The 22,758-nt window shown below is 39.9% G+C and overlaps 1 protein-coding gene across 1 annotated transcript; it reads right to left on the bottom strand.

The window, feature by feature from the left end:
- Positions 1 to 4,899: 4,899 nt before the first annotated feature.
- On the bottom strand, positions 4,900 to 21,091 carry CLDN1 (claudin 1). The gene is made up of 4 exons (XM_027108895.1): positions 20,637 to 21,091; positions 11,759 to 11,923; positions 9,260 to 9,344; positions 4,900 to 7,550 (listed from the first exon to the last, which is right to left on the bottom strand). Exons 1-4 carry the CDS (start codon positions 20,857 to 20,859, stop codon positions 7,388 to 7,390), a joined length of 636 nt encoding a protein of 211 aa, XP_026964696.1. The 5' UTR covers positions 20,860 to 21,091; the 3' UTR covers positions 4,900 to 7,387.
- Between the last annotated feature and the right edge of the window lie 1,667 nt (positions 21,092 to 22,758).

Genomic DNA, 22,758 nt, shown 5'->3' with positions numbered 1-22,758 from the left:
AGTTAGAGATTATTTTTCCCCCACATGGATACCCAATTTCCCCACAACATATATTGAAGCATCCCTCATAACTCCACTGATCTGCAATACTGTCATGTCTTATATCACGGTTTTACATATGCTCGAGCTATTTTGAACTGTTCATCCCACTGTTCCCATCTCACTGTTAAGTTAGTTTTTCCTTCCACTGGGGATTTCTGAGAAAGTTTTGATTTTCTGATATACGTTTTGATTTTCTGATATACCTTTCTCTTTCTTCCTCTTTTTCTTCTTCATCTTTGTATGTTGAATAAGGCAATGAGGGTGAAGGAAGAGTAGCAGTCTTGAAGCCATAAAGTAGCTATGAGAATGGAAGCCACATACTAAGAATGATAAAGTATGAAGATAGAATATACCTGGTTATTTGGCTGTATTACAGATTCTTCATGCCATATTTGGATTACCTACCTCTGGATGACTTGTTATATGAAACAAACAAAACTCTATGTGGTTAATTCTCTGTACTTTTATGTGAAATTCAGGAGGTGCGCTATTTACGTTTCTCTTCAGATAAGAATCTGCCATAGTGGGGACAGTTTGCCAACGGCTTTCAGCTGCACTGCCATTGGGATCTGCTGCAGCCTTCCAGCTGAAGCCACACTTTTGCTGGACAGCTCCCAGATAATGACTAAGTGCAGCAGGGGTGCTAGAGCCTGTCCATCTCTGCCCAGTGTAGGACTCTTCTATGGACATCCTTTAAACCACAGCTCCCCATGGACTGGCCCCAAGACTTTCTCAGAGCTGCACATCAGGTTGAGGCTTTTCCTGCAGAATTATCCTCCCTTCCTTCTCTCCTTTCACAAGTGTTAGACCAGGTTGTGTTGACTAACTATGGCCCATGGGCCAAATTTGGATCACATCCTTTTTTTTTTTTTTTTGTATGCTCTGTAAGCAAAGAATAGTTTTTGCATTTTAGACAGTTGTAAAACAAAAAAAGCAAAGAAGAATACGTAACAGAGACTATATGTATCCCATAAAGCCTAAAATATTTACTATCTGGCCCTTTACAGAAAGTTTGCCAACCGCTGTAAAGGCTTTCCTGTCTATTCCTGCTTTCTTTACCCTTGCTCTTCCACAGGAATTAGCATTCCACCTCTTGCAGTTCTAACCCTGTCTTGACATTCTGCTTCCCAGAATACTTAAACTGAGACATTTGGTCTCTGCTACTACATTAAATTATTAAAATGTAATCATTAAAAAGTAGATTAGTAAAGGGCAGAATCAGGACCAAAATCCAGGGCAGGCCTATGACTCTAACACACCAGACTTCTTTAAGGATAGTTTTGAGAACATTAGAATGAAAAATTTGGAAGATAATAAAATATTCAATAATGGGTAAAATAGATTTGGTTTCTACTTTTATTGCCTTTTTAACCTAGTGATTATAGGTATCAACTTAAATGTCCAAAGACTGGGACGTATTTTCAACTTGGTAAGTCATATGAAACAAATGTTTGACTTCTCTCTTCTTTTGAAGACACTTTCTTCCCTCTAGATTTCCACACTCCTGCCTTTTCCCACTGTCTACTGGTCATCTCTACTTGGATGTGCAATAAGTATCTTAAACTTAACATGTCCAAAATAAAACTTCTGATTTTCTCTTCATACCTACTCTCCTGTAGTCTTCCCTCTCTGGTTTTTGGCAGCTCCATCCTATCAATTGTTTGGGCCAAAAATCTTGGAGTCATCTTTGACTCTTATTTTAACATGACATCTCACATCCAGTCAATCAGCAAAACTGGCTGGCTCTACTTTAGAATGTTATCCAGATTATAACCACTTCTTACTACCCACTGCTATCACCAAGCCACCTCTTGCCAGAATTATTGGTAATATCCTTCTGTCTGAACTCACTGCTTTTCTCCTTGCCCTCCTATAGTCTATTCTCAACACAAAAGAAAAAAATACATCTTAATTTAGATCTTGTGCCTTCTGTGCTTAAAACCTAACACTGTTTGTTCCCTTTACTTAATAGTAGATGAAGTCCTTACAATGGTCCACCATGCCCTATACGATTTAGATTCCCCTTCTCTTCAAGACTTCATCTCTTATTACTCTCTTCTAGCTTAAAGCATTCCAACTATACTGGCCTCCTTACTCTTTTTATTCCACTTTTGAGCATTTAAACCTGCTGTTTTTTAGGAATGTTCTTTCCCCTAGATAATTGATTTGCTTCTTATTCTCCTTGATATTGTTTCTTAAACATCACCTTTTCATTGAGGACTTCCATGACCTTATTATTTTAAATTGTTACCCTCTTCCAACCTTCCCAGTCTTGCCTACTTTAGTTTTTATCTATATGGTTTATCACCATCTAATATACTATATATTTAGCATGTTTATTTTACTGTCTATGTTCCCATATAGAATGTAAGTTCTAGGAGCGAAGGGTTTTTTGTCTGTTTTATTCATGGTGGCTACGTTGCACAAATCCAGGTCCACCATTTCCTTTGTGGCAGAAAATACTTGGCAAATATTAGCTTCTTAAAAATATTACTAAATGAATGAATGAATGTTTATGAACTCTGCATGGTAACAGTATATTACTATACACTTGAATGGAAAACAAAAAGAAATCAAAATTATTTTTACTATGTGATACTATGAAAAAAAAGTAAAAAATAACAACAGGGCTTCCCTGGTGGTGCAGTGGTTGAGAGTCCGCCTGCCGATGCAGGGGACATGGGTTCGTGCCCCGGTCCGGGAAGATCCCACATGCCGCGGAGAGGCTGGGCCCATGAGCCATGACCACTGAGCCTCGGCGTCCGGAGCCCGTGCTCTGCGACTGGAGAGGCCACAACAGTGAGAGGCCCGCATACCGCAAAAACAAAAACAAAAACCCACCAACAAACTCCAAAGCTTATCTTTGGGAAAGAAAAGGCTGCTAGAAAAGATCACATCAAATTATTAATAGTTTTGCTTTTGAATAATATGGCTATTACAATCTTTAAAATAATTATTTCTACTTTTCTATATTTTTCTACTTCATTATTAATACATTTTAATTTTATTATCAGGAAAAATAAATATTGTGGTAAAAAATAATTTTCAAAAATAGATTCTTTTTTCCTTGCTGTATTAGAGGTCATTTTTCTTTCATGTATTCCACTCCCATCTCCAAGGAAATATTCTCTGCTACCCCTGACCCTTGTTTCAGATGTCTGCTTACTTCAGGTCTCTCATAGGCTGTTGGACTTTTTATAGTTAGGCAGCAGCAATAGACACCTGGGGAAAGCACAACGTTAATGGAAATAGGAAACTTACTGGACGAAACTGATTAAAAGGAAAAAAGCCCCTTTGGGAGAAGAAAGTGCTCTGGTCCAGGTCATCTCAGCTAAGAAATACTTGTCCAGTTTTCAAACTTTATCTTTCCCCAACTGGTTAGAGTGTGTGTGTGTGTGTGTGTGTGTGTGTGTGTGTGTGTGTGTTTACTTTTTCTTTTTGGGGGAACAGAGAATAAAAGCAATAAATCATGGAAATTATTACATAAATAAAATCAAATCACAGAAATGTTATTCAATTAAAAATAAATGTAGCAAGATTATACTTTGGCTAAGGACTTTCCTGAAATTATCATATAACAAAGGAAAATAACTCAGTGATTATAATACGATAAACACTTATACTCTTGAGCTAATATTATTTCTTAAACAGAAAGCTGTTCTTTAAACGAGAATTTGCTTTGTATTAATGACTATTGGTGGTGACTTAAAAAATAATAGAAAATGACAAGAAAGAAGGCTATTTGCCAAAGAAATATGATAACAGCTTCTGAAGACCATCTCCGTTTAACTCCTTCCCTCCTCTCACCAAAACAAACAAACAAAAAAACCCCTAAAACCAGAAAATAGAACCATAATGTTAGAGAAAGGGTAGGAGACTTCAGAAATCTTATACCTGAGCCACACTCAAAAGGAAGGAAAAAAACCCATTACCAGATTTTACTAGGATTAACATCAGGCTTTAAAAGGTTGGAATGTGGGAATGGTATGGAGTTTTCCCTGGACCTGGGCACGGATCCACATAGAAAGTACTAATTGATGAGTAGGAGAAACGACATGGTTTGCAGGACAATGTCATCCATAACGAGGAGCTCACACAGAGGGGGTGTCTACTTCGTATGACTGACAATCCAGGTTTTCTCTTAAGAGTACTTGTCAGGAGCACTTAGGAATTGTATTACCTCTCAAACTTCATGGGCCTGGACCCCTCCTCAGAAATTTAAATTCTGTAGAAAGAGTGGGGATTCTGATGCATCTGCTTAATTTAAAGGGACTGAGAATAATCTTAGTCTCTCACCCTTAAGGCTAATGTCCACATAGAGCTCCACATAGAGCTGCAATCCTTTGTTTACAAGCCTGTCTCTTTGATATGTAAATTGCTTACAGAGAGGTTACAACTAAGGCTTTATCAATTATTGAGATTTTCAGATAACAGGTGAATGAGTTTCATCACTTGCTTTCCTAAGAAGTAGTTTTGGTAATAGTCATTACAAAAACAATAATGGATTTCTGGCTGTCCTTCTCTCTTCCAACTTGTGAGAAACACAACTGCCTTAAGCTTTCACGATGATTTACAGTTGGTGATTTTATCCCTTAGTCATTTATTGTAGCATGTCCCCTTTCTATGGATGGGGAAAACGAAGTAATGTCTCCTGACGTTCTCTTGTGTCACCACCCTTGACGAGGAAAAGCATAGTTGGAGAGAAATAGGGCATTCCAGTGGGTGGAGCCACTCAAAAAGTTGACAGGTGGTGGTGCAGAGGCACCATAGCTATTTTCTAGTAACACATGGTGAGTCAGATCCTATCCCGAGCCATCTCTTCTTCCAAGCATGGCAATCTTGAAATAAGTGATTAAAAACAAAAAAAACAAGGGTTTATTTTATATTAGAAAAAACACAATTTATTGAAAAAGAGTAACACTTTATACAAATCTCCATTACAAAACCCTAAAATACCTATTTGTCTGTTTCCAGGTATGGTAGCAGAGTACAAAAATATCAAAATTGGATAAATTTTGGTGTAACCATTCTGTTGGCCATTTTGGACTATAGATTTCAGAGTTTAGCAACTAGTAACCACATGTATTTATACTTGCCCATCATTAGGATCTATGTAGGTAGCAGAAGTTCTTTGAATTATACATTCTAGGAGCACAGACTTTCAGGTTTGGAAGACACACTAAAATTTACTAGGTTCAAATCATAGGATGCAGTCCTTTGGATAATTTCCCCTATATGGTTTCACTATGAGTTACATTCCCAAACTACCTATCCTAGCAATGTTAGCTGCCAGCTAATAGCAATACCTCTGATAACATCGCATAACAGATATCCACCTTGTATACCCTCGCAAGTTACTAAAAGTAAAAAAATCTTCCATTCTTTGGTTTGCCAACATGTACACTTCTGTTTCACCCATTACATCTGCAAACTTGTCCTAGGTCAAGTCCGCATTCCTGAAAGGAGAAAAGCTTAGCCACAAAAAGCATCAGGCCATAGTGACTAAAGAAAACTAAGACTGCCCCAGAATCCTTTTCACTTAGTAATCTGAAATTCACTTTAGTGTCTCATCACTCGAGAGGTTGGTTAAAGCAAAAACCTATTGCTTACAGTTTGTCTCTTTTCAGTCATTTGAAAAGTAATCCAAAACCTATGCACTTAAATTCCTTAATTCTTTCCCTTAGTATAATACTTTTTACCTCACAAAATCACACTTACATGTATCCCATCTCACTGGATCCCCACAACAGCCCTGAGAGGTAGGCAGGTCAGGAAGTACAATCCTCTTTTTATAAGTGAAGCAGTAAATCTAGGGCAACCAAGCGCCCTGCCCAAACTCACACTGTAATTGAGAGCACCAAGACTCACATCAGGTCTCCAGACACCAAAGTCAACACCCTTCCCATTACATCATTTTGCTCGAGTGAAGGAGCATTTTCCACAGACTGGAAAACTAAGGGCAATTGTTAAAACGGAACAGAGCACCAACAGCATGGTGGCCACCGCTGAAAGGAAGGAAACGGGCCTGTGGAGAAAGGAAGGTGCCGAACGATGGGATGCCTGCGTGTAGGTTTGGTTCAATGACTTCTTAACAGACAATTTAGCAAACAGAGACACTACTTAGGCATATTTCATGTTCAAAGAATGAGCATAATATCAACTAATTAATACTTACACCGCTCTAGCAGCTGGTTAAGTATCATTATCTCAATTTCACAGATGGGAAAAGAGGAGAAAGATTAAGTGACCTGCTTACAGCTACAGAGAGAATATTTGTCATCAGGCTGTCACTACAGAAAGTCTAGCACTTCATTCAGACAAAAAGGTCATCCCTCTCTGGGACGAGGTAAACTATACGAGAAAACAATACAGTTTGAGGAAGGGGACAAGAAAAAGGTAGTTTGGGAGGATATACAACTGTGAATAAGTAGGTCAAAAAATTCAATCAATAGAACTGTGTCACAACACTTGGGAAAGCAGCACACAGCTCCTCAATGGGACAAATATTTTCAAAGCAAACAAGTGTGTTACAGGTCAGAGTACAGGGAGCATATGGGAAGGTCAACAGGAATATACCATCTGGTCACACAGAAAGATCTGCTCCCAAAACTCTGATCTGTAAGAGATTCTTACCGACTTTAGGAATTACACTGTAGGCATATAAACGTGTTAACAGAATCGAGAGTTAAGCCCAATCTCACAAAAAACAAAGTCATGAAGAATGACTGAATGGTAACAGAGCAAGCGCTATAAGATCATAGTAAAAAAAAAAAAGTATGATACAAACATATGAAAAGGGCACATGTGAAGAACTGAAATAATTCATACTTGGTAAAGTAGGTCAGGTCTTCTGTGAAAGACATTAAAAGCTGATGAAGGAGGGTAAATGATATTTGCCCTATTATATATGTATACATAAAGAAAGAAGAGAAGAATACCAAATAAACTACTTATTTAATCAATATAAATATATTTTTCTTTTTTTAGATATATTTTAAGAATGCTGGTACCAACATAATGAGGCTTTACTACCTAACTTTTTTATAGAAAAACATGTACATGTACATATCTATATATATTTAAGGAATGCCCTCTCCCCACATTTGAGATGATGACTCAGTGGGAAGCAGTAATACAAATAGAAAAGGCTTCCCTCTTATGTTGAGGAAAGGAGATAAAATAAGACTATGTCATTTTTAGCAATGGGTATTTAACAAAATATGTTCTTTTGATAATACCACAGTTCAGACTACAATAGTCAAAATCTAAGACCTTAACGCCAATACAGTATTTCAATGTTCATTTTCTGATTGTTCCAACAGGGTTGTCTCCTTTTGCTTCTGTGTCACACGTAGTCTTTCCCACTGGAAGGTGCAGGTTTTGGATAGGGCCTTGGTGTTGGGTACGATGTTGCTTTCTGGGGACAGGAGCAGCAAAGTAGGGCACCTCCCAGAAGGCAGAGGGAAGCAGCAGCCCAGCCAGTGAAGAGAGCCTGACCAAATTCATACCTAAAAAGAAGAGACAATGTATTTGCTTAATCAGTGAATCACTGGAAACTCCTCTAATATAATTAAAGAATGAAATCAATATCACACTCATTATATTTTTTCTGCTGAAAAAAAGTCCCCCATGATCCCTTTAAGTTCTGCGAAGTACTTTAAGGTTTGTGGACACACACACGAGCATGTTCACATTGCAGCTGTTGACAATTTGCAACAGTAGATCAGGCAATGTGGCATGCAACGCCAGGTTAATTATACAAATAGTTCCAAAGACTTTTTCATGTGTAGGAGACTTGTAAAGCATGTTTATATATACCTGGGAAGTCAGGTTTGGACAATGGTTCCTAGGCTAAAACTTAACAAGTCATGCTATCACCAAGTAGCAACCAAATTCTACAAAGAAACTGCTAGAGGGTGTTGGAGACAGAGTTTTCAATAGTCAATCACTGATAAGCACTGAAATCTGAAATTTACGGTTTTGTGAAAAAGACTTCTAATCAGCTCATAGATCATTCTAGGTTAAGTTGATCCAGGTGGATGTATGAAGCCATACTTCTGGGGAGAAGATCTGTGACTGATGGTGGACAATAAGGAGAGAGAAGGGCTGGATCTAGAGTTATAAGGCCTGAGTTTGAATTCTGATGCAAACTCTCAACTGCTAAACTGTGGGCCAGTAACTCCTCTTCTCAACCTCAGCTGCTGCTTCTCTTAAAGCAGGATGATTCCATCTGCCTCACTGGACTGCTTTCAGAATCATGTGAGACAATGTAAATAAGCGTACGGTGCCTAGTAATTTATAAAGTGCTTTCATATCCATTACTGGTAAAATTTGAGCCTACTGACCTCCAGCAGATTCTGTCCTTACAGTGTAGATCTTATGGGATGGGTCCCAACACAATCACTGCAGTATGTGTTCTCCTCTACGTGGGTGATTTTATACAAAGAAGCATACCTTATCTCTCCACCACTGGGATTTTTTCATCCATTCGTCTTAGCGCTCAACAAACAATAATTACATCTTAACATTCTGACTCAGAATATAGTTATTTGGCTTTAAAGATGTGAACACAGTGAGACAAAGAGCCGTGTCTCTGATCAAAGGGTGTCATTACGTGAGAGCCAGGAGTCAGCGCTTTAACTTCCACAACTTGCAATATTAAGAAGGATGACCTTTCTAAAGTTATTTTTATGGTTGTGATGGAACACAATATTTCAAAGTGCTAACTTTTCTTTTTCATAAATAAATTGTTTTTTCATAAACAGGATTAAACCATTAGAAATGACATTATTTGTTAACCTCTACAACAGTACTATTTTTGCAATCAGTCATAAATTGTGTTTAGTTACAAATAATCACAAGTGTTAAAAGTTTCAGAATACACTTCAAAAATAAAATTTCAAACACGTTGGTATCTTTATTCATCTTAAAAACATTTTTTAAATATGAAAAAAGGTCCAGCATACACTTGGAAAGTATACAGCTTAGAACTTTTCTACTTCGAAGTTCATTTTGTTATCAATACAGGCTGTTAAAGCAATGATCAGACTATTTTTAACATGAGGCACAGGCCATTCAAATTATTTTCAAGTTTGACAGAAGTTCCATAAAATTCTGGATAGCAAATCTGGGAAGCTACGGCACAAGCTGGACTTGGCAGAACACTAAAAGGGTATTTTCTCAGAGAACAAACTATTTTAGGAGTGAACAGCATTACCTGGCATTGACCGGGGTCATGGGGTCATAGAATTCTTGAACAATTCTATTGCCATACCATGCTGTGGCAACTAAAATAGCCAGACCTACAGAAATTCAAAACAAAAGACTGTTAATCACTATGGAACACTGAGCATAAATATACGGCTCATTAAATTTACAAGTATTTTACAAGAATTAAATCTCATCAATAGTGCCGACATTTTTAATTTAATCCATTTTAATTCAGACGACTTTAATTTAGGGAGATTAGAGGTTCAGACATGATTTATTCTAAGTATTCTCTTAAGACAGATGAAAATATTAGGTGGGAGTTAGGCATAGTTTATAATGTTCATGTCATTTTATTCACTTAGAGTTGAAGGTCACCGGCACAAACAACATTCTGTTGGAAATATTCAGCAGGTTCATGTCATTTAAGATCTCTTTCAAATATATTGTTATACATCACTGTGTTAGACTACTTTTGGTAAAACCAAAGTCCTTATTAGTAAAGCAAGTCACTTACAATACAAAAGGGAAGATGAAAACCCTTCTACATTCTCCTTGACCAAAACTCAAAATTCACATTTCTTTTTTTTTTTTTTTTTTTTTTTTTTTTGCGGTACACGGGCCTCTCACTGTCGTGGTCTCTCCTGTTGCGGAGTACAGGCTCCGGACGCGCAGGCTCAGCGGCCATGGCTCACGGGCCCAGCCACTCCGCGGCAGGTGGGATCTTCCCAGACCACCGGGGCACGAACCCGTGTCCCCTGCATCGGCAGGCGGACTCTCAACCACTGCGCCACCAGGGAAGCCCTAAAATTCACATTTCTGAAGAATCAAAATGAAAGTAAATAGCTAGATAGCAGGAACGAGTAGGACCTGTCTCAGAGTGCACTAGATCACCTGAACTCCTACAGCCTCACTGGCCAGATGTGCCAGGTCTTGCCATGAGATTCGCTGTAGTGCCACATCAGATCAATATGTGCTGAACGCTCAATTTCTCATGCCTTTCATATTTCAGTAAGGCCAGAGAAACTACTTAGTCAAAATAACCCACTCTATCATTCATAAGAAGTATACAACACCTTGATTTTTCTTATCCAAAGAAATTCACTTCTTTTTATAGCCATTCTAAAAATTCATCAATTTAGACAGATTAAATATTTCTATGCTACCCCCTCTGCTCCCTTCCTCCTACAAAAAAAGTGGTCCAACCTAATTGCCTCTAATACTTGAGAGAAAACACCATTGCTTTGGCTGCTCAAGCAGACCATGCAAGTGCTGTAGAACTTGCAAGCCTCACTCCCTAGGAAGTCCCTGAGACCGGGGAAGTGATGTACCGGAGTTACAAGAAGGCAAGCGGAGGAAGGGTCCTACACAGTAAGTGCATTCACAGCCTGTGATGTAAAATCAAACTGTTGGGAATAAAATGCTATCTAGGATTAATTTGAATAAACTTTAACCAAACCTTTAGCAAAGTCACAGGCACTCTTCCTTCATTATTGATGAAATCCACATACTTTTGTTAAAGAGAAAATGAGAAAAAAGTCTAATTCTAGTGTTTCCTAGTGGTAGATTATATCACTGGTGTTGTTTTCAAAAACAATAGACTACTACATACTACTACTATATATATATATATATATATATATATATATATACACTATATATACTAGTCCATTTCAAAACAATAGACAACTAGTATATATAATAGTCTATTGTTTTATATATAAACACAATCTTATTTAATATAAACCTTATTATAAGGTTTTACAAGTGACCTGTCCATGTCTTCTTCTGGCTTTCATTTTCTCAAAGGTCACATATCAACACTTGAATAAAGCAATACATACACATTCATTTTCTATGGAAAATGTAATCTCACTCTTTTGTCAAGGTTTTTTTCCAAGGCCTTTCTCTACTGTTTTCTTTCTTAACTCATTTACTCTTATTCCTTACCATTCCAACATTTCGCCTCCATTCCAACTGACCTTTCTCTTCACTGATCTATGGGTACCACCTGTTTATTCTGGAGTCAGATCTGCCCACGTGGAATGATGTCCTCATTTTCCTCCAATAATCCCAGTCTCATTCATTCCTCACACACCTGTACGACTGACACATTCTTTATGTTCTCTCTCACCATTCCCCATCTTTCCCACATAGCATCGGAAGAGACACTACAGAAGTTTTCTGAATTACACAGAATTGTTCCTCAGTGTTTGCTAGATAGAAAAATCTCTCTTCACCTGGGGAGAATGGTTCTACCAACCAGTTGGCACCTGAAACCTCAAGGAATAGACCTGTCCACTGTGAATACAGATTTTCATTTGGTTCCTATTTGAGAATGTGAAACTCAAATGGACTTAAGGTTCCTATGTCTTCAGATTTTAAAGGAAGTGAATTCAATCGATTCAAGTGCCACAAATCCACCATAATCTCAGGAAAGCAAAAACTATACCTTAACCCATGTCAGAGAGAGTTTAATAAGGTCTAAGGGGGACAGGGCCTCTCTTACCGGAAATAAGAAAGATCACGCCCCCAATGACAGCCATCCGCATCTTCTGTGCCTCGTTGTCTTCCAGGCACTTCATACACTTCATGCCGATAGTGGCCACAAAGATGGCTACTAGTCCCAGCAGGATGCCAATCACCATCAAGGCACGGGTTGCTTGCAGAGTGCCTGACAGAAAACATTTTAGAACATGTAAAAATCACGCCTAGACCAACAAGAGAAGAGTGGTAGAAGACCGAGTATATTTCAATGTTGTATGGAAGAGAGAAAATCTAACAGGAGTCAGGAGACTCTGCTTCTAGGGATGTTTCTGCAGGTAACCAACACAGTTTCTTCTCCAGAAAAACAAATACCTGGCTGAATGATGAATAAGAATTCCTCCAGCTCTAACAGTTTATGTTTTCAACATTAAACTCAAAATCCTCTGAAAAAATAATTAATGATTTGGTTGAATAGGTTTAGCTGAACTAATACATTTTTAATCCTTACTAATGGAGTTTTTAATTCTGAAATAACAATCATATTGTTATCCTTAATGTTAAAACATTTATAATTAAAATGGTTTACAATATATCTTGGTTAATAGTCAATAGTTTTATACTTCACTCATCAAGCTGCAGAAAATCTGGGTGGGTGAACTTGGAAGACAACTAGTGAATTTCTCATAGATTATCATGGCTGGATAAGCAACACTTGTATCTCCAGTGATGCGGGTGGGGTGGGAGATATGAAAACCATTTTCTTAGAACAAAACATAACAGCCTTTGAGATGTTATTTTGGAACATAGTAGGTTTATATTCGGAGATATCACCAGTTTTTAAAACTATTTAAACTGCTATATTGTAAAATAGCAGATAATTCAATGTAGTATTTCTCAGGATTCCACTAATTTTCTAATTTCCTGTTATTGTCATTGGCATACTAAGTCACGATCAAATCAATAGGGCCAAGTTTGAGATTATGCCAGTAAGTATCTTAAAGAGTAAAAAGGTGATACCATCACTGTAGCGTAAAGACACACAGACTTTCAAAGAAAAAAGAGCTGAAACTACGCTGGTTAGATGAGTTTGATTAATTCTATCTTTATTTCCTCCTTCAAATAAAGATCATTATCTCTTTAACAGTGTTAACAGGTGACAAGTCTTTTTGCATATATAAATATTTACATTGTAACTAAGCATGCTATCTTGGGTGACCTACTTATTATTCTTTGGGACCATCTTTTTATTATGTAAAGTGTGAATGACAGTTATCTCTAAGGAGAAGTTGGAACAATTGACTTCTTGATGGTCTTCAAAAGTGGCTGACATAGGGCTTCCCTGGTGGCGCAGTGGTTGAGAGTTCTCCTGTCGATGCAGGGGACATGGGTTCGTGCCCCGGTCCGGGAAGATCCCACATGCCGTGGAGCGGCTGGGCCCGTAAGACATGGCCGCTGAGCCTGCGCGTCCGGAGCCTGTGCTCCGCAACGGGAGAGGCCACAACAGTGAGAGGCCTGTGTACCGCAAAAAAAAAAAAAAAAAAGTGGCTGACATCATGGAAAGGTTTTATATCTCACTCTCTATTAAGACCTAGGCTCAGGGTCAGTATTTTCAGGGTTGAGAACCTAGGCTACAAATCATAAAGACTAAAGATTTCTAAAACTTCAATTTTAAATTGTTAATTTTTCCATCCTTGCCATAACCAGGCAATTTATGATAAAATCATAGTAACCACTTTCTGAAAGTATCAAAGGCATTTTTTTTAACTGCATTTGAGAGATATTTTGGAAGTCAAGATAAATTTTTACTTGATTCAATTAAAATCAAATCATAGGCACTTCCATGCTCCCCTCATAGATCTACTTCCCCATAAATGTGTGTGCGCAAGTGTGCACCCTACCCACACACTTACTGTAAGATTTCAGGGTGGTACAAGAACTCCTGAATCAAAACACAGGTTTCACGGACCATGGGTTTGTGACACTTCTTCCTTGGAATCACAAACCATACTGTTGCATGAAGAGGAAAATACTAAGGACTCCACAGTTATGGTGTGTCCTTCCTTTTGGTTTACCAACAGTTTTTGCAAAGACAGTCATTACTTAGAAGGAAAATAAAAAATAATTAAGCTCTTATACATAACACAGATTTCAGATTTGGTCCTAAGTTCCACTTAGAAGGAAAGCATTTCAAGCAAACAACACTGGAAGAGGAGATACTGAAAGTCACAATGATCCACGTGGAGGACAGGGGGACCACCTGTCCATTTGCCAAGGACTCTCTCAGTTTTAAAGCTACAAGTCCTGACTCCTGAGAAGGTCTTCAACCCTGGACAAACTGGCAAAGCTAGTCACTACTGGAGGATGGTAGGATGTAAAAGTAAAATGAGGTGGGTTAGCAAGGTAGGCAGAAGGCATTTATCATGTAAGACTTTGCAAGCTAGGGGAAGGGGTTTGGAGTTTATTCTAAGTGTGATCAGAAGTCACTGGAGGGTCTTAAAGAAGAGGTGACAAGATTTTTACTCTCTGTCTTCATATGATAGCCCTTCAAGTATGTATAGCCCCTTACATCTCTCACCACCTTTTGCTTTGTTTGTCCATTAAGCTCAGTTTTCCAACCCTTTATTCACCACTGTGGTTGCTTTCTCTGATCTCGAAGTTTTCTACTTTGTTCGAGTTATAGGGCCCCAAACCAGACCCAGCTTCTATAATCATTCTGATCTGTGCTTCATGTGAAAACAGCAGGCCACCAGCCCAGCAGGTCTAAGCACTTGGATCACAAGGTTTACTCTTCACGAGGAGTCTGCTGGACCTCAATCTCCTGAGTCAGGCTTGTATAAAACCACCCAGGCAGGGAGCGTACATGGATCAACCACTCCAAGGCTCCACCTGCACTAGTCCGGAATTATCTCATTTTCACTGTCTTCATCTCTAAGTTTGTTCCCCTTTCAGTTCTCAAAGAAAGCACATTTAATTCATGCCCCATTTTACTCATTCCACTACTTTTACAAAATTTCTAAGGGGGAAGGGACAGATATTTTGTTCCGTGTGCTACAAACCCTAGTATGTTTTATTTCTTTATAGAACAATGTATCATTTTCATAACGCACAAAAAATCATGGAGAAAATGGGGGAAAAAACCCGGGGGGAAAAACCTATACTCAGGAATCATGTAAACCATATAGACCAAGGAGATCATGTTTTGTTTTGAAAAATATGACAAAGCAATAGTGTTATTTTGTGAAGCAATTTTTTTTTTCATTTACGTCCTGGTATCCACTGACTTAGGAAATGTCACAAAATCTCATCTTGCATCACTGGAGATGTCTGGATGAATTCTTAACTATAGTGATATGGAGGGGGGAAATGTAAAAAATACAAAAAAAAAGGCTGAGAATCATAACAGCATGAAAACTCACTAGTTGGGCATATGTAATGGTGAATTACAGATCAAAGTAAGCAAGTGTTGTATTACAAGTTATGAGGGTTTTATGTGCAGATAGAATCTAAACTGCACAGTTTTAAGCTGGAACCATATGAATCCTTCAAATTAAGGCTTATGGAAGCCTTTTAAGTCAGAGATCTAAAATATGTAATTGTGAGCTCCTTGATGACTTGGCCAAATATTTGTTCATATTTCCATCCAAAGCACTAAGAACAGTACCTGGCAAGCTTCATGGATTACTCAATCTGTGTTCAGTGAATTTAAATTTGAACATGGCTTTATCCTTTAAAAATTCTACTATGATAGGTAAAAATACTCTTTTGTGTTAAGCTTCATCTTTGAAATAATACTGAGAAACGCCTTCCTAGAAAGCCTCAGAATACTAAAATCTTGCTACATAAAGCCAGATCTAGTTTAGATCATTAAAAGCTAGAAACTCATCTAGGGCGAAAAAATTCATACTTTTTGTTTAACCCAATATAATTTTTAAAAATTTTCTAAATTATGCATCTAATTAGCTTCCAAGATGAAGTTTTCTTCTGGTGGAACAATCATCAGTAGGGCAGAGAAGTTGAGAAATATTTGAAAGCTGCAAAATATTTTAGACTAGACAGATACAGTCTTGAACTATTATCTCTGAGTTGACCTGATCGGCTCAGATCTAGAAGCAAATATGTTCCTTTCTGGCCCACTAAATTTGCAGATACCTCTACAATATTATTATCAGCGACTAAAGAAGTTGTCTTTGGAGCAAACATTCAACAAGTTACACTATTTATCCTCATCATTATCAGCAGTACACGGAGAAGGCAGTCTTTTAATTATATTATACTTAGCTAGACTGATAATCTTGAGATTAAAGACTCCTTAAGGAGTTCTTACCACTTGCAACCTGAAAGTATAATTTGAAAACATACTTACAAAGATCTCTACTTATGAGACAAGAAATGAGTTAGAAGTTACTGATCTACTACAGTGAAGTTAATCCACATAAGCGTAGAAAGACAAGCATAGACAAGTCAGTGGAATGTTTTTTTCTAAAGCTTTTCTAAAGTTTTACTATACAAGCAGCAAAATCTCCTTTAACTACGTGACGTTGTTCATGCTGTTTACTAGCCATATTACTCTATTATTACCCTATGATTATATATCATAAACAAAGTAGATTTTAGTTATGTCTCTATCCTCACACAGTCTCTCTTTGCATCAGTAGTTCCTTAATAAGTATTAGGCAAATAAATAAACTGACCACTGGCTGACTAGAACAAAAATCCTCTTCTCTCCTCTGCAATTAAAGAAACTCATCACAGAGTGTCACAGAACTATACTCCCATGACTTCTTCCCTTATTAAACTGCTCACTTTTGCTCAAGTTCAAAGTTTCTCAAGAGTCCTCATTGTTAGCATTTCCATTTGATTGACTATGAACTGGTGGCCGTTGGATGTGACCTTAGGACTCCAGCACAGTCAGTAACTGTGATCTGGGAAGAGACAGGGCTCACCACTTTTTCAGGATGTGCCAAGCAGTTTTGCTACCTTGTTTGTTTCTTAGAGAAATTGCCTCATGATTAAATGTACGCTTCCATGTTACCTCTGTGCCTCTTACTCATCACTCCAATCAAGGGAACCTAAACAATGCCCCTTGCCTGTTTCTGCTCCATCACTGCAGTTATTAACAAAGAATGTTGGCACTGGAAGGAATCAACATTTGCATCTTACCAATCTTCTTAGCTGCATTTCTAGGAACACGGATAGGGCCTGGCTCATGTTTCTCGAATGGATGAATGAGTCATGGATTCAGCTCCCCATTCCTCCTACTCTGCCCTATTTCATAAGCGGGGAAACTACAGCCCAGAGAAATTGAGTGGATCACCACTATAAACATGGCTAGTTAGTGCAAGACCAGGGTAAGAATTGAGTACTCAAGCCTGGCTTTGGGTTTTGACTGTCATCATTCCAAAAGTCAGAACTAATTCTTGAAACGGATCTGAACACAAATGGCCCCTTAAACACTCTTGGTTCAGCAGGCATAATGCAGTCTAGGGAAGTGTAAGCGGGTGCCCTCCTCTGCCTGTGCTTCAAAGACTGTCCAAGTCAGTGATTTTGTTCTTTGATTGAGCCTAACATCATGGTGAGAGTGCTGGGAAACTTCACCCACAACCAGTACTTATTAAAGCACACCAACACACATGTGGATTCATGCAAAGCAAGTTGAACAGCCTAGAGGAACTTATAAACAAATTACAGAATCCCAAGGCTAGATGAGACTTAGAGAAAGTCTAGCCTAACCTCCCATTTGTCTGGGACTTGGATTTTTCCCTACAACATTCCTTCAAAACGCTTACTTATTCCTCTGCTTTCACACCTCCCACCATGCAACCTCCTGGGGCAACCCAGTCTTTGGACAGCTCTAGCTATTAAAGTCAAGCCAGAAGAAGCAATTAACTAAGCACATGAAATAGGCACTAGCTTGCCAAAAGTTTGAGAATTGGATCAAAACAAGGCAAGATGTACAGTTTAATCAAGAAAAGTCGACTGCAACTCTATCTGACACTCTTTTTTGTATATTCCAACTATCAGTCATCAATGTCAATAAACCATACTTGGATGGAAGTGAAACTGTCTCAACCATAGTAAAACCACAATCCACGGTATAAGATTTGTTTCCCCAGGAAGTTCCCCAGTTACATTTTCATAAACTGCTTTCCATTTTCACAAACTGCTTTCCTTGTTCTTGGAAAGATACAACCCTGGCTGTATCTCCTTTCGTATATTGGCTTATGCACACCGTATCCCTATAGACACGGTCATGTTCTTTTTACAGCTGAAACTAATTAGAGAAAGGGAATAAGGGATTTTAACATATCTAGCGCTACAACCTTGATAAATCCCACAATCTCGGCCCTAAGTTGCCAAATGGGTTCCACTGGCAAAAAGAACAAGGTACAATTTCAAGAAACTTCTAGCTAAGCTTTTTACCTAAAAGCACTTTGTGGAACACAGCTTGTTACAAGGAACACTGCTTATACGTACAGATAATCCTGTTCACCTCTAGATGTCACAGAACTATACCAAAACCAGCCAATGAATCACCTCCCCAGCTCTCTACATCAGGTAGGTGTGAGCACAGCTGTCCAGGTAGAGAAATGGAGACAGGTAGGTTCTCTGGCCTCCATCCAAAGACATCTAGTTAGTTACTGGCAGGTTGGAGAGGGTACAAATGAGTCAAGTTTCCTCCTGGGAATCAGTTTTGAGAGAAAGGCCTCCGCCCCACCTTCAATAAACTCTGGCTTTAACGAAAATGAAAAGAAATCTGATCTGGAGTTTAAAAAAATTCATCAGGAAGAGATCTCCAAAATGTGTATGGGGTAGAGGGAAGGTATTGTTTAGATCTTCTGCTACAGCTTTAAAAACTGTAACAGCTACATTAATTAGGAATAAGTGAAAATAAAACATTTTAACACATTATCATGAGTAGGGATGACCTGTCTGAGTATTGACAACATGGATCAATCTGATTTCATTTGGTCCTTTAAGGCAGTTAACAGGAAACCTATTTAAACGTGTAGAAAATGAACTATTTTGATCAGAGGAATCAGAGACCTCTCTGGAATTGCCCTTAGAATGGTCTCCATCTGCCAATTCCTCAACATGACATGTCTGATACAATTCCTTACATGTATTTATCCATCCATGGGTAGATTCAATGATAATATAAAGGCGTGTACCTAATATACTCCTTATGTTTGGCATAGAAGAATCCTAATACGGTAACTTTGAAAAGCTGAAATGACAACACTAAAAAAACTACTGTATGTACACTGACTCACCAAATTCCAGAGGTACTCAAGCGGTTTAAACAGATTTGGCACAGATTTAACAACTCTAAAGTATATAGCTTTTGACTAAACCACACGCAGGAGGTGGACAAAACAACTGAAGTAAAGTTGAGCGATGACAACACTGCTTACCATCAGCACACAAAGGGGACTTGTGGGCAGGCTTGCCTGTCTAGGCAAAGACTAAGGAAGCTTTTCTTCGATTTAGTCCAAGTGCATGACAGACACAAGGTTCAGGACAACTAATGTAATATCTCAAGGAAGATACTCCAGCCATGAATTGTTATTACCTAAGTAAGTGGGAATTTAATGAGTTTCTGACAAGACACTCAAAAGCTTTTATTTTTTAAAAAAATGAAAGGAAAAAATTCCTGTCGTCTTTCCACCGTCTTTAGGACTATTTCTCTCTATATAATCCTTTCCAACCCGACAGAGTAAGAAGCCAATATCCATTACACAGAAATTCCTTTGTGGAAGGCAGAAACTCAACAGAAGACCCGCCCTCGCTCTCCTGAACGCTGAGCTCATCAGCTGTGTCTCCTTTGTGGCATTTGTCTTCAGTGGCTCCATTCTTCCCTTCATATTATGAAGGGAGGTTATTTAGAACTTCTCTTTGTTGTCATCCTTCTTCCACCTGCCACCCACCTTCACTTTCTAAAATAACATTATACAATCTGCCTCTTCTGAACACTCTTGGCCTGAAAGCTAAACCCTCTGGAGAATCTTAAGAGGCTTCTTCAAGGGACTTCCCTGGTCATCCAGTGGGTAAGACTCTGCGGTCCCAACTCAGGGGGCCAGGGTTCGATCCCTGGTCAGGGAACTAGATCCCACATGCATGCCGCAACTAAAAGTCCTCATGCCACAACTAGGAGCCGGCATGTCACAACGAAGACCCCTCGTGCAGAGACTAAGACCTGGAGCAAGCAAAAAAAAAAAAAAAAATTACAATTGCTCCTTTATTTAAAAAAAAAAAGAGAGTCACGCCAGGGGATGCATACGGGCTTCCTCACACTTAGTGGCTCTTAAAAGTCAAAAGAATCAAAAGATTCAAACTCAGATGAGTAGAAGACATTAGGTTGGGACATTGCATGTAGGAATGTGATTTCTCCTATGAAAACCCACAGTAAAGATAGGTTGAGAAAAAAAAAATCCTACATAATAACTTTGGGATTATCTATTTAATTTTACAAACTGGAGAAGCTACCAGTCTCCAAACTTTTCAAGGCATATCATTTTCTTGACCCAACTCTACAGTTCTTCAATTTTCACAGAATCTGAGAATGTCCAGGAGAGGCCTAAGAGCTCAAGTTAGAGTTTGGCCTTCACTCGCTCCATCACCACCCCAGTCGTGGGCATGTAAGATGAAACCACACCTACAGAAAAGTGTCACCCAGGGTGTCAGAGGAAAAACAAGAGCTTAGGTCTGGGCCTCCCCTTCCCCAAGCCACAGGTCTCTCTCACTTCCTCACGGCAGAGCACATGATCAGAAGACTTGATCCACTGAAGGTTGATAGACATGTAATCACGCAACAGGGTCGTTTGGTAGCTACTACTCCAAAACGGAGCCACTGGGGGGTTGAGTCCCTGGGTCACAGCTGCGGTAGTAGGGAGTGCACTCACTGTTCAGATTCAGCAAGGAGTCGAAGATTTTGCACTGGATCTGCCCGGTGCTCTGCGACACGCAGGACATCCACAGCCCCTCGTAGATGGCCTGGGCCGTCACGATGTTGTCGCCAGCGTAGGAGTAAATCCTCCACTGGGGCAGCGCCGTGCTGACGATGGAGCCAATCCAGCCCAGGAAAGCCAGGATGAAGCCCAGCAGCTGCAGCCCCGCGTTGGCCATGGCTCGCTCGGGCTCCCGCACCGGCTTGGGGGCGGCCGGTGCACAAGCGGGAGTTTGCAGGTGCGCCCCGGGACTCCCGGGGGTCGCGGAGCTGCGCGGAGGAAGTTACTGCGGGACTGCGTTACTGCGGACCCTGCGTCGCCGCTGGAGAAGCTCTGAGTCCGGGTCCGGGTTGGAGCTGGAGTTGGTAGGCGAGAAGCAGCAGCTACTTCGGGGACGGGACTGAGACGCCGAGCCGCTGGGCGCCGCGATTTAAAGCAGCCCCGCCCCGGCCGGCCCGGCCGCCGCGCAGCTCCCCCTGGCGGTTTCGGGGCGGCTTACGGGGAAGCGAGAGGGAGAGTGGGAGCTCGCGATGGCCCACGCGGCCGTGGCCGGAAGGTCCCGCCCCCTAAGGGGGGACAGGCCGAGGAAGAGCAGGCGCGCAGAGTGTTCCCGAGCTCGCTTCCTCTCTTTTCTCCCCAGCTCTTTTCCTCTGTTGGCCTTCCCAGGCTTTCCATTCATTCAATCTACGTTTATCCAAAAATGACTCCGTATGTCTAAACAGTAAAAACGCATAAAGATGAAAAATAGAGACCTTAAGGGGCGCACAGTTTCATTTTCAACTTTTTTCCACTATCTGATTAAAAGACATTTCCTATCTCTCTCCACCCCTCTTCCCTCCCTCACACACACTTACCTCCCTTCGGTTCAGCCTCCTTCTCCTCCTTTCCTCCCTCTGCCCCCTTCTTCCCTTCAAGATCTCTCCTAGAATCATATTTTTGCAAGGGTTGTAAGCAATCTTTATACTTTATTGATTGGGAAACTGAGACCCAGAGAAAAAAACGTGATTTCCATAAGGTCACACAGCAAGTTAGTAGCATATGCAGTACTTGGTTCCCAGCCCACTCTACTTTCTAACTACTTCTCAGCTTGACCAAAATATATGTCCTTTGATCTATTATCATCCTTATGAAAATGCAGCCTACCCTGTCCCACCCCTACACGTGTACACACACACACACACACACACACACACACACACACACACAACACACACACCCCAGCCTCTTCCCCACAGCACTTTGTCTTAGAGCAGCAATTCATTCTCAAAGGGACCCGACCAATGGGCCTCTACTCCTCCAAAGTGTGTTTCATTAATGAATTATCAGATGCTATTCCTCAAAGGTGACAGCATCCCAAAAGTCCCCACCCCCAGCAGAAAGAGGCCTGGACTGGGATTAGGAAGTCCAGGTTCAGACGCCGTTTTTGCAGTGACTGGCTATGGCCAACACCTCAGGTTCTAGTCTAGTTCAGCCTTTGGTTTCCCTGTATGCGTCTCTAAAGCTTCCTTCTTAGTAGTTACTCAGAAGTGTACCTCAGGTGTTGTGGTCTGGAATAATTAAAATGTTTTCCCGGCTGCTTTGTGTATGTGGTGCCAGTGTGATGGAACGAGAAGCTTCTATGGTTTTAGTAAGAACAGAAACACCTGGGGGGCAGAGATAAACATGCTAAGGAGAAAACAAGATATGTTCCGATATTTACTATGGCAGCTGCCAGTTTGTAACAAGGAGGGAACAATTGAAAAAAAAAATGTCAATAGTGTGAATGACAGGAGTGAAAACAACTCTACCCCTCGGAAGATTTTGGTAATGGGGGAGGCTATACACATGTGGGGCAAGAGGAACATGGGAATCTCTGCACCTTTTGCTCAATTCTGCTGTGAACCTAAAACTGCTCTAAAAAAAAAGTCTATAAAAAAACAAAACACCCAAAATCCTACCACCCTCACTTCCACCTGGCTGTATCCAGATATCTTTTTTTTTTTTTTTTTGCGGTATGCGGGCCTCTCACCGTTGTGGCCTCTCCCGTTGCGGAGCACAGGCTCCGGACGCGCAGGCTCAGCGGCTATGGCTCACGGGC

Source organism: Aethalodelphis obliquidens, unplaced genomic scaffold, assembly GCF_003676395.1.
Source record: "Aethalodelphis obliquidens isolate GAN/ISIS:26980383/991018 unplaced genomic scaffold, ASM367639v1 scaffold1, whole genome shotgun sequence".
Lineage (NCBI taxonomy): Eukaryota > Metazoa > Chordata > Mammalia > Artiodactyla > Delphinidae > Aethalodelphis > Aethalodelphis obliquidens.
The sequence above is the reverse complement of the archived record's forward strand: the minus strand, read 5'-3'. Positions and strand labels throughout refer to the sequence as shown.